This window comes from Sardina pilchardus, chromosome 5, assembly GCF_963854185.1.
Source record: "Sardina pilchardus chromosome 5, fSarPil1.1, whole genome shotgun sequence".
Classification (NCBI taxonomy): domain Eukaryota; kingdom Metazoa; phylum Chordata; class Actinopteri; order Clupeiformes; family Clupeidae; genus Sardina; species Sardina pilchardus.
Genome location: NC_084998.1, coordinates 21,925,918 through 21,938,645, shown reverse-complemented (window position 1 = coordinate 21,938,645; position 12,728 = coordinate 21,925,918). Strand labels below are relative to the sequence as shown.

The window sequence follows — 12,728 nt, the reverse complement described above, 5'->3', positions numbered from 1 at the left end:
AAGGGGGTGTGTCATTGTTGGTAGATATCTCTCCAGTAGAGGGAAGACTGCTGTTGTAGCTGATGCAAAATTTCCGGGAATATCTATCCAAATACTTTACATACAGTCTTGTTCCTTTGCCTTTTGAAAAGCGTAAACAGAGAGCAAATTTTCTGTCATATCCTAGATAGATGATCACAAGCCAAGGCAGTTTTGGGAAGTTGCCGAGACCCAATGAGACTAGGAACAAAGCAGTTTACTCAAAAGATACATTGTCTGCATCTTAATCACTAAAGATATCATTTTTACTATCAGTATTCAAAGCCCAGGAGTAAAAGAGGATGTTAGCCTCAATCTGGTCTAATATTGTACTGCTCATATCAATCTGAGCACTCATAAACACTCTGGATACTCCTGTTAACTTGGCATCAGACACCATTCCTTTCACCTCAGTAGTTTAACATGTATCCCAAAACAGAGGTTATCTCATTACCGCCCCATGTCATGTGTAGCATCCACCACCTAAATAATGTGAAAGTATATGTTTGGCGAGAGCATATTTTGATAATCTGAATGGAAGATATCAAGAGTATTTTGGGGACATAACAGTGAATAAAAAGGGAAATGTTCAAAGAGACTTAGGTTCTGCTGGTAAGTCGTTATTTAGCTAGATGTTTATATTCATATATACACGAGTCCCCAAGTTGTGTTGCTGTAGAATATTTATGAATTGAAGTAAAGGAAGCCAACAGTTTGCAGAGGAATGCCATTTTGATACCTCAGACTATTGCCCATGCAGAGACTATTCTTACTTCACATTGTATCAAAATAGTTGTATTAGGTTTGTATTGAGCTTGGATCAAACATGCTTCAGTCTCCAAAAATGAATAAAGTTACTAGAAAAGAGAGTTCTATTTTATACTGTTGCTAATCTTCACATGCCTTGCTCAATGTTACAATATATCTTTCTTTTCTCAAACACAGCACTCCTCGGTTTGTTCTCAGTGGGTGCATGATCCAACAAACTGTTTAGAAACTCAAAAAATGGTCGCACTCCAAAATAATTTATTTTTGCTCGATCATTTTCACTTTCAGCCGCAGGGGTAACAAACGTTTAGCCCCTGCTGCTGAAAGTGAAAATAAATAGGCAAAAATAAACGGTTTTGGAGTCCATCTTCATATAGTTTCCTTTTCACTGTGGTCTTTAGACTGAAACGTTTGTTAACCCTACAGCTGAAAGTGAAAATAAATTAGCAAAAAGAAACGATTAAGGACGGCGACCGTTTTCTGAGTTTCTATAATATAACTTTAAGATATAAAAGAGTGAAATCAGTCAGAAACCCTGAATGAGACATTTATTTTGGTGAGTGCATTTTTCTCTCTCAAAGGGACTATAACTAAAAAACACATCTAACAATCTGAAAAAGACACAGTACTGTACAAAATATGAGTAACGGTACTTGACTTCCGTCAAGCCCAGCACTCCTGACGGTCTTCTATGCTTGGGAGTCGAATGAAGGTTTGGTGGAGTCAGCGTGAAAGCAGGGGCAGATCACTGGAATTCATAATCAAACTCGAGTCCAGATTCAGGCTCTCTGGAGGAAAACAAAGGGGTAGACGAGAGCTCTAACAGCGTGATGCATACAGTACATACATTTGGTCATCCTCTAATTCCATTTGTAATGCGTAGTAAAGATAGACGCTATAAACCTTACTGAATCTTTTGTCTGTCACATGGACATTTTCCATGCAAGACATAACCGATGGCAATTATAGTACAGTTACTGTTTTAATTATAACAGATCACATATTTCAAACATATTTGCCATGTGAGCAGTGTTTCAGTGCTCAGAGACTAATTTAGAAATATAAACCACCACAAAACAATTGTGAAGCACATTCATTCTGTGGTAGTGGAAATGCATCTGCTGGTTTTATACTTTAGAGCAGCTACTGAATGCATGTGTGTGTGTGTGTGTGTGTGTGTGTGTGTGTGTGTGTGTGTGTGTATGTGTGTGTGTGTGTGTGTGTGTGTGTGTGTGTGTGTGTGTGTGTGTGCTAAAAGCATGTGCATGCATTTAGTAGCTAGCAGTTACTAGCAGCTACTAGCAGCTACTAAATGCATGTGCAACATAAGACTAGTGCACCAGTGATATAGTAAACTATGTACAAGTATCAAGTATGACACAAATTCATTCTGTTTAAAAGGGTAATCTAATTTCCCTTACCTTGATCAAAGTTTAACTTCTTGGTGGAACCCTCTCCAAGACCTTCGATGTCCACCAAGTCACTGTTCACGTCCGAGTCATTCAGAGCACTCAAAGTAACATCTGTTTGAAGAAACAAACACGCACAAGCTACTGACACAGGCCTCTCGCATTGGGCAAACAATACAATTCACAACATTTCATCAGCACGCATTTAGACCTTGTGATGAGCAAAACCCTCACCTGCCGTTTTCTGCTTTTTGATTGCGGGTGGCATGGGGGACTGACTTTGGAGGCCCGTGGTCACGACAACCTGTGAGGTTGGCACGGTGATGACGGTGGGAGCCACTGGAGCAGGGGCAGCAGCCAAAGCCACAGTTTTCTTCACCGTCTTTTTAGGAGATTCAGGTGAGAGAGGAACTCTACTGTCTTCATATAGTTTCCTTTTCACTGTGGTCTTAATTTGGGCACTGCAAGGGGGGAAAAAACAAACAGGCTTGTACATTAACTGTAGTTATATCCATTGGGTAATATCAAAGAGGTCAAAATCAATGATTACCTACATTACACAAGGGCTTACACATTTAACTATTTTCTTTACACCAATGACATTAATTGTCCACATTTCAAAGCCCTTGAAGGCCAAAACTATTGCAAAAAATGTCTGATATCATTGCTTGACCAATGATGAGGCAGAGAGATGATAGGTGTACTTGCAGGGAAGTTAACAAAGCAGCAAAGTTCATTGAGAGGGGTCCTTACACTGTACGCTCCTTTATAACTGAACTGATGTTGTTTAGGTCATCGCCAAAACGTCTCACAGCTGCACGAAGCATCTCTATCTCCGTTTCTGTCCATTTGGCTCTGGTGTACAGGGATAGAGCGAAGATGTGAGAAATACGACTGATACTTCTGTTCCACAGTTTTGGCCATTCATTAAAAACATCTCGAATGAACAGAAACCATAACTTACCCTGCAGGACTAGAATCGGACACTGGGTGTAGCTGCATAGTAAGCTCACCCAGTTTAGAGAAGGCAGCACCTGCCGCGGAGAAGATCTCTCCAACCTAAGGAGATAACGAGAAAACACGAAACGTAAAAAGTAGGCCTAACGTCAAAGCAAAACTACTTAGCTACTAATACGTCTATAACAAGTGTCGACGATTCTTGCATGACAACCTATAACGTGATTGCCCATACTTACTTTTGCAGAGGCTGAAGTCATATTCGTTCGTGTTTACTTCCAACCTGATTTGTGGAATACTCCCTCGGTAAAATTAATAAATGCAAATGCCCTTTAAAATTTGAACACAATATGCTGAGCAAACAGCAGATTAGCGCACTATGCAGTACCCATTGGTAGCGCTACTGAAGTGAGGAGAGCCAATATGCGGATAAACAATGGCTATGCTAACTAGCAAACGAAATTAAAGCTTTCAGAGCAATAACTCAGTTTCACTGAAATGTTGCAAGACAGGCTGCTAGATAGATGCAACTATACTGCTTTTTAATTGAGGAAAAATTTAGATTGTTAAAATGTAGTAATGGTGTAAAAAGTCGAGATCCTCGCATATGCGAAGTTAAGATTTGCAATAAAAACTCCCCGTCGTGCTTTGCGCGCCTCTGAAAACGTGATTGGTCAAGATTCTTCTTCTTTTTCAGTCAAGGCGGTGAATGCAAAACAGAGAGACAAAAATACCTCCATCTAGAGGCTAGATTGTGTATAGCAAGTGTTTTCTTTACCGCGCTGCAGACTGCAAACACTAGATATCTGGGGCCTGTACTACGAAGCGGGGTTACTGGCTTAGCTGGGTAACTTCGAGAGTAAATTGATCACGTGTGGCGTAACTTCCCGGTTAAGCCGTACTACGAAAGGTGGATAGGTTTTAACCTAGGTATGCTGCCATGGCAATTTACGCTGCATCTCAAACCTGCTCCGAGCAGGTTATGATCTTGGTTAACCCGAGGTTTGCGGTTAACCACACCCCACAATGTCGACGTAGGCTACTTGGAAGATACATTATTGGAGCGCAAATTGTAAGCGCCTCTCTTCGCAAGGCGAGAGTTTTTTAAGACCGCCAGAATCTTTCTCCATATAATATTCTCTATGAAAGATAGCCTATACATTCTCAGCCGAGGGAATTCGTTGCATTTGTCAGCTGATCGAGGCAAAGTGGAGGCTATAAGCATTGGCAATATAACATATTTTCATAATTAAGAAATATTAATGCAAGCTATAACTAGGCCTATAAACCTTCTGAATGTTCTTGAGTTTCATTTTCACCTGCTGCCAGCGGCACTGCCGTTGCATCTAAAATGTTCACAGGATAGGCATACACTAAATCAGTCAATGGGGCTAAACATTCAATTAACCTTTATTAATATTTATTAATATACATGGCATGAATTGTGTTGCATCTGTAGGACTCTTATGAACTCAAAATGTATTTATTTCAACTCATTTCAGACATTCCGCAAGCTATTAATCCTCCGTAACACATAGGCTATTTAAGGAACATGAAATAAAACTTTTTCATATATCCGATCTGCAATAGGCTACGTTGCCAACAGCCTTGTCTTGCTTTGTTTGCTGCCGACGTATTTGATGTATCGTAAAGTGGGTTTTAATTCCTCGCAACTTTTTTATAATCATTGCTCATTCCTTATGCGTAAAATAGCGTGATCGCGTCATCATTAAAAGTGGTGATATGCGCTGCAACCCGCCCATTTTATGTGAACGCGCACCAACTCCGATGAGGTTAACCCCAGTTCAACAAATCAACTTCTTACTCAGCGTCGTAGTACCGATTAGCACCAATGAAGATAACCAGGTTTTGTCAACCCCGGTTTAGCAAAGTAACCCTGGGTTACATCTGGGTAGGTTGAGCTCCCTTCGTAGTACAGGCCCCTGAACATTCTGCATTTAAATAGTGTGTGCAAATAAGATATAAGACGAAACATAACAGACATAAGGACATTTCTCTGCCATTCATTTGCCTATACAAACGATTCATGTTTGGAGCCGTCTGTGCAACTGGTATCTTCTAAAAGATCGGAAATATCTATAGACTGTAAAATAAAGTTTTTTATTTTTTTTGTATTACAACAATAATATTGACAGTAACAAAACATACAAACATTAAGGACTGAGATTATGCCAGGGGGAACATAAACAACACAAAGGGATGACATTACGTGGACATAAATAAATCAAAATGTATTTGAGTTTTTATAGCTTTGGGATTTTTTGAGTGTACAATATTTTTAATGTGCTGTTTAGCTTCATTCAAGAAGGCTGTAGAAGATAGCATTTGGTTACAGAATTTAGATTTGTGAATGTGAAATTTCGCAAGAAGTATTCCCAAGTTGATGATATAGAAGTGATTAGATTTACCATATGGATGAGATGTGAAGCCAAACAGTAGCCTACATTAGGCCTACTAAAGGAGAATAGGTGAAATCTGAAAGAATATGCTTGAAAATATCATTGCAAACACATCTCCAGAAGTTGCCAGTGTAGTTACAAGACCAAAATAGGTGGCCAATGTCCTCCAGATGCAGATCACAAAATAAAGTTGTATCAGAGACGGTTTATAAAGCAAGTAACTATACGATCTTTGGTAGTATCGTGCCATCAATATCACATGACTGAGAATTACTGGACGACAGGATTCTGAGGAGGGGGCTCATTTCTTGGAAGCGTATTAGTATGCGTCTGAAGTTGCAATAAATAATGTATGCATTGTTATTAAATTATTATGTTAAACTGAAAGTTGTATAGCATTTATGTCCTGCAGCAAGTAAAATTCGTACTTCTCTGATATTGCGACAAAACACACCATGTACCCTCATAGACAGTAAAGGGTGTCCCCTTCCGAGATGGCATGGGCCCATGGGCCGAACACTCACGAAAATTACCGATTTGATGAATCGTACGTCAGCTGATAGACTAGCGCGCACCACTTGTCCTTCGCACAGGAAGAGACTGTAATTTTTTCGCGTATTTGAGCGAATTGCTGTTATATTGTAGAAAATGCCGTCCCTTTTATTTTGCGGTCCGAAAATGGCCGCATGTGGGATCGTATTAAGCATATGGGGAGTCATCATGCTGGTAAGAATTAGTAATATGCAATCCTCCCTTGTTAATGCTGGCCAAAGATGGCTAGTTGTCAAATTGCTAAGCTTCCTAGCTAAGCTAGCTAGCAAAGAAGCGTTAGCGAGATGCTGTGAACCTTTATCATATCCCTTGATGTGAATCTTCTTGATATTTGCAAATAAGTCTTGTAGAGAGTATATGTTTCAGTGTTAACTGATGTTTTGTCGTAAGTGCCTCTCGTTTGGTCGGCATGTGATGCTATGAGCTAGGTTTAGGTTAGTTAGCAGTTGCTATAATGCAGCCTGTCATTTCTTTTAGGCTATCTAATGTAATTTGTTGATGAACTTTGAATCTGTGTTGTGCCATGGTAGATGCATTCGAATGCCATTTTAGTTGTGAAAGTAATGTGACAGACGTCTTGTATTGTTGTTGTATTGTTTCCCCTAGGTGATGCTGGGCATCTTCTTCAGTGCAAAGTCAGCTGTGCTTATTGAAGACGTTCCGTTCACTGAGGAAGATATCCGCAATGAGTAAGTAGAACACACACACACACACACACACACACACACACACACACACACACACACACACACACACACACACACACACACACACACACACACACACACACACACACACACACACACACACACACACACACACACAATTTGTTTAAGGGACCCCAGTAATAAAACCCCTTCATGTTCAGGAATGTACCTCTAAATGGCCTCTTTCATACTTCTTAAGCTAAATAAAGGTTGCTGCTAAACGGCTTAAGATTTCATCTGTCTCTGATTTGGCTTCTCTAACCTTATGCCTTTGTGTCCTCCTTGCAGCAAGAATCCACCAGGGACAATATATGGCCTATACAATCAAGTGGGCATCAACTGTTTCATTGCAGCTGCCATCTATGTGGCAGTAGGGGCTGTCTCTCTTTTACAGTTCAGGTTGAACAAGCGCCAGGAATACATGGTCCAGTAACTCACCAAGCTGGACAAGGCTCTGCCAATTGAAGACCAGATTCTATGCAGGGAAAGGTGGAATTTGCTAATTTCACTTATCCTTGTTTATTTATTTATTAGTATGTGTTGTGGTATTCATCATTCCTATTCTGCTTGTCATCATGATATTTTTTTCAGGATGTATGCTGTGAACTGTATTTTGAAGCAAAACAAACCTTCCAGAGTTTTAATTGTACATACAAAACCCTGTTATGTCTTACACAAAACCCTTGTCATGTATGATAAAACAAAGGCTAGATTGTAGATAATTATGTGGAAGAAGTTACAACTGAGAGACTATATTGATCCAGGAGGGTACACTGACTGAGTAGTGAAAGTGGCCACAACATACCAATTCCTCCATTAGTTAACAATGATCAAGAGTAGTTTTAGGAAAGGCAGGTGTTAATGTTTACACACATTAAAATTCTCTATCTGTGCTAGTGTGATGCAAAATCATATACTATTGTAGTGGTCAAGATGTTCTATGAGAGTCTTGTGTTGTGAAACCATGGGGTATGCCGAAACATACTTGAGATGTCTTATTTGTCTGCTGTGAAAAATGAAATTGTCTATGAAGACCAAGGAGTGAACTGCAGCCGTATCTTTGAAACGTGTGTGTGTGTGTGTGTGTGTGTGTGTGCGCGTGCGCGCGCATGTGTGTGTATGTGTGTGTGTGCGTGCGTGCGTGAGTGAGTGCGTGTTTGGTTTATTTATGAGGATTTATTTTAAATCTGTTATTACAAAAACAATAATATTTGTTTTGGAAAAATGTATTGTCCTCTGCTGTACATGATTCACAAATTAAAGTCCAGAATGGTTATAACGACCATGTGAACTGATTTTTTACTCATTTTTTGGCCGTTTCTCGGGCCCCATCAAATTATAGAAACAGTACTGGCCTGAGGAAACAGAATGACCTCATATCAAGTAAACTAACTGTACAACTCTTGTTCATCATATGTCCAATCTCTCAGAATGTTAACAGAGCAGATCCTAACTAAACAAATGCAAAATGTAGATTTCATCAGAAAAATGAAATAAAGTTGCTGTCGTGTGAACCATACACTTCTAAATGAACATTGAGCTTGTAATTTTATGACACCTGTTTGGTGTTGGAAATTATATTTTTATATATTATTTTATTTTATACAGGTGCTGGTCATATAATTAGAATATCATGAAAAAGTTGATTTATTTCAGTAATTCCATTCACTTTTCTAATGTATACATTCATTCCACACAGACTGATATATTTCAAGAGTTTATTGCTTTTATTTGCTTTGATGATTATAACTGAAAACTAATAAAAACCCCAAATTCAGTATCTCAGAAATTTAGAATATTGTGAAAAGGTTCAATGAAGACACACTGCTTGAAGTCAAGTTTCTACAGTCAGTGATTGTTTGGGGTGCCATGTCACCGGCTGATGTTGGTCCACTGTGTTTTCTGAAGTCCAGGGTCAACATAGCCGTCTACCAGGATGTTTTAGAGCACTCCATGCTTCCTGCTGCTGACCAACTTTATGGAGATGCAGATTTCATTTTCCAACAGGACTTGGCACCAGCACACAGTGCCAATCAGTACCTGGTTTAAGGACCATGGTATCCCTGTTCTTAATTGGCCAGCAAACTCGCCTGACCTTAACCTTGAAGAGGAAGATGTGATACACCAGACCTAACAATGCAGAAGAGCTGAGGACCACTATCAGAGCAACCTGGGCTCTCATAACACCTGAGCAGTACCAGACTGATCGACTCCATGCCACGCCGCATTGCTGCAGTAACTCAGGCAAAAGGAGCCCCAACTAAGTATTGAGTGCTGTTATGCTCATACTTTCCATGTTCATACTTTTCAGTCGGCCAACAATTCTAAAAAAGAAAACTTTTTTTTTTGTATTTGAGGTCTAATATTCTAATTTTCTGAGATACATGGACTGAATTTGGGATTTGTCATTAGTTGTCAGTAATAATCATCAAAATGTAAAGAAATGTATCAGTCTGTGTGTAATAAATGAATATAGCCTACAAGTTTCCCTTTTTGAAAGAATCACTGACATCTTTTCAACATTTTGATGATATTCTAATTATATGACTAGCACCTATATGATATCATTCAGCCTTACTTTGATTCTATCTAGGTGGAATACAAGCATATGTAAAGTAAATGTGTGCAAAGCATATTTCACAGGTATCCAAAGCTCCTAAGGTCTGTGTTAGATGTATTTTGCAGAGTGAAGGCGATTGGATAGTTAAAGTTGGAAGGAAGGTCTACTAGGTCAAACAGTGTAAACGAAAAGGCGAAATAAAGTTGAGCGAAACACTTGTATTTTCTCCGACGCGGAATATTATTTTAATAGTGTGGACTAAAGACACTATTTTACATGGGATTATACTCGTTGGATTCGTAGGCAAGAAGCTAAAACTAAACTACTCGGGCACTTGGCTCGGTCTACAACAACAATGGAGAAGTGGAGGAGTCACGTGCGTGGTGAATTGTTCAAAAGAGACTACCTTCAGAAAGATCCATTTCATGGTTTATTCGATTCACGTAAGTCAATTGGTGTTAAATGCAGTGAATGTTTTTTTCTCTCCAATCGTTAGTTCATGATTGTAAAGTAGGCATGTTTGTTTAATTTGCTTAATGACAGTTTCAAGTTTGGAAGAAAAGGTTGGTCTGCGAGACAAACTATTGGACAGTCTTCAGACTCGGTAGGATTTATGATGATAATTGAATCATTGGGAATTATGTTAAGATTTGAAATATGTTTCATGTATAATTGTCCTCTCTTATCTAGTAGGCCTATTGTTATTTTATGATCGGGCACAGCTTAGCCTTTGTGTGTTCATTGTTACATTTCATTTGTTAGTGAAAGACATGGATGTGGAGCAAACGATGAGCTGTCACTCAAGCATCAGCTGGTCTTAAGGGAAAGTGAACAGGATCGAATGAAGGTCATACCATAGTTTTGCCTATACCTTCTCTATAGTCATATGGACATGCATGACATCTACGCTGATCTAGCATACCTAATCAAATTGGAGAGCCAACTTCCTTTATGTGGTAGTGTTTGTTGCTTGTCAGTCATTATTTTTATTATTATATTGTGTCTGAATTTATTGCAGTTCAGAGAACAGCTCAGAGACCTCACTGCAGCCCTTTATCTTAAAGAGGCAGAGCTGCAGTACTGCCATGCACAGTGAGTTAACTCTGTGTGTGTGTGTGTGTGTGTGTGTGTGTGTGTGTGTGTGTGTGTGTTTTGATGGTATAAATCAATTTGCTTAATATCATTAGATGTATAACTCTGTGTCTGTTTCAAGAATATTTAGCCGACAATACAGATTTAAGATGCATGAAACCACCATTCTCAAAGTTTTAGATCGGATTTAGTTTCCTCTGGCTGTGAATGGTATTTTGTCATATCCCTTCCCATAATGTGAAAACTGTTCACAGAACTCAGTATATAGTATAGGCTACATAAAATAAGTAACTGATCTTCCCCTGACTCTTAGGGTTGTCCGTTTCCGCAATGAAGCCTTGGTCTTCGGCCGTGAAATGGCCACTTTGAAGACCAACATGGCTGACTACGAGTACTCCCTGGAGCTGCAATCTAAGGAACTGACCTCTCAGAGATGGGAGCTGGTGGCTCTAAGAAATGAGCTCTCTGCTGTTCGGCAAGAGAAAGAGGAACTTCTGGAGCGCTGGATGAAAGAAAAGAGGCTGGAGGCAAGCCGAGTTAACAAATACAATCAAATGCAAGAAAGGTGAGATGAAGGAGGTTGTGTTTTCATTGATTAAATGTTTTTTTCCTTTCAAATTACCCTATGCATACTTCACCACCAGTATGCTACACAGAAAAGGCATGAGGCCGAAGTCCTTGGGACACAACATTCTAGGTCAGATAGGGATGTTTTAGCATTAACTGAAATAAGACATGGTCATCTCACCTATCATGCATCATTATGTGTAGTGAGCACACATCTTTCAATCCAAGGCAGCATGTGATCATACCCTGCTCTGCTGCTCTGTGGCAATTGACTCTAATGGTCTACTTTGACAGTTCAAAGTGTGCATCAGTTATCAGTTTAAGTACTATTTGATTGTTTAGCTTCATTCATTCAGTATGTTTTAAAGCTTAGCTTCACCCACCCTCTATCCTAGCTGGCTCATGCAGTGTCAAATCAGATAAGGCTGTTGCTGCAATGCCACAGATTTAGTTCAAACTTCTATATCATGAACAGGGCTCAACATCAAGGCTTGAAAAATAAGTCTGTTCAAATCCGGGTTTTCATATTATTTCCCACCCTTGAAATCACTTCAGTGTTACATCCTGAAAAACACAATTTTGATTAAAGTGGTGCCAATATTTGAGCTCTCCACATATAAAATATTGTGCCAATATTTGAGCTCTCCACATATAAAATTACGTATTAAACATGGGAAGGTTATCAGTCATTTTCAAACTAATAAAATGATATGTGGGATAGCTAGTAGTAGACACATGAAAACATGTGTAGTAGCTCAGTGTTTCAGCATTTAGTGTACAAAGTACACAATGTTAACTAAACCAATCTACTGTAATCTCATGTATGGGCAACGATTAAAGTTGTGCCAAAACGTGTTGCAAACATAGGCTACTTGGTTTCCCAGTTCACAACAGGTGAACATGCATTAAACCTTTAATTCAACTGTTAGGGCAACAAGGTGCATCAAATATTTTAGAACTCAAAGCGCACTACCCCTTGATTTGTCATCGTCATTTTACAGAATAAATGAGTCTTTGAGTGTGTGTACGGAAGTTCCCACAAAAATCTATCCTCAGCCTACTTTGTCAATTCTGTGTTCTTCCTATAATCCACTAGGTGGCAGCGTTTTGCTGAACATATGGGCACCCGTAACCACCCAGAAGCTCAACAGCTACATCCAGCGGATGGTGAACAGGATCTGACAGATGAGCCTTCGGTCATGAAGAGTTAATTTCAGTTGGTTGCAATTTATAGTGGTTGCATAACCAAGACATTTTAAAATAAGTTATACTTATACTGTATATGTTTGCACATTTTAAAATATTTATTTACAGGATGGGGAATACTATTTAATGGATCTTTGTTGTATTTGAATTGTGCAATTGTAAGTAGGTGCATTAACTACTCAATGTTAGAAATGGCTGATACCTCATTTAATTTTCAGATACCTCTAATGTTTACTTTTGTGATGGATTTGATCAGCATGTTTCTGACTTAAAACTAATGTACTAATTCCTTATTCACTACTGTGCATTTAAGTATAGGTCTTACTTGATCATAACAGATTTCTTTTAATTCAGTCTGCAGTGATAGCATTTCAGTGTTTTTCTAAAAATACAACAAAATAAAAACATTCAGCGTAGTTTTTAGATTTTCTCACATTTAATTAGAAAATTAAATAAAAATCTGAAATTGAAA

General features: G+C 38.9%; 3 protein-coding genes across 3 annotated transcripts; 2 read left to right on the top strand and 1 right to left on the bottom strand.

Moving 5' to 3' along the window:
• Positions 1-1,319: 1,319 nt before the first annotated feature.
• c5h17orf49 (chromosome 5 C17orf49 homolog) lies at positions 1,320-3,827 on the bottom strand. The gene is made up of 6 exons (XM_062536933.1): positions 3,392-3,827; positions 3,160-3,254; positions 2,949-3,050; positions 2,430-2,656; positions 2,208-2,309; positions 1,320-1,574 (listed from the first exon to the last, which is right to left on the bottom strand). The coding sequence occupies exons 1-6, from the start codon at positions 3,410-3,412 to the stop codon at positions 1,510-1,512; spliced, it is 612 nt and encodes a 203-aa protein (XP_062392917.1). The 5' UTR covers positions 3,413-3,827; the 3' UTR covers positions 1,320-1,509.
• A 2,299-nt stretch (positions 3,828-6,126) lies between these two features.
• On the top strand, positions 6,127-8,114 carry rnasekb (ribonuclease, RNase K b). Its single transcript, XM_062536932.1, has 3 exons — positions 6,127-6,298; positions 6,731-6,813; positions 7,120-8,114. Exons 1-3 carry the CDS (start codon positions 6,221-6,223, stop codon positions 7,262-7,264), a joined length of 306 nt encoding a protein of 101 aa, XP_062392916.1. The 5' UTR covers positions 6,127-6,220; the 3' UTR covers positions 7,265-8,114.
• A 1,441-nt stretch (positions 8,115-9,555) lies between these two features.
• On the top strand, positions 9,556-12,672 carry si:ch1073-143l10.2 (uncharacterized protein LOC565165 homolog). The gene is made up of 6 exons (XM_062536931.1): positions 9,556-9,834; positions 9,935-9,995; positions 10,154-10,238; positions 10,410-10,483; positions 10,797-11,048; positions 12,147-12,672. Exons 1-6 carry the CDS (start codon positions 9,747-9,749, stop codon positions 12,259-12,261), a joined length of 675 nt encoding a protein of 224 aa, XP_062392915.1. The 5' UTR covers positions 9,556-9,746; the 3' UTR covers positions 12,262-12,672.
• The last annotated feature ends 56 nt before the right edge of the window (positions 12,673-12,728 follow it).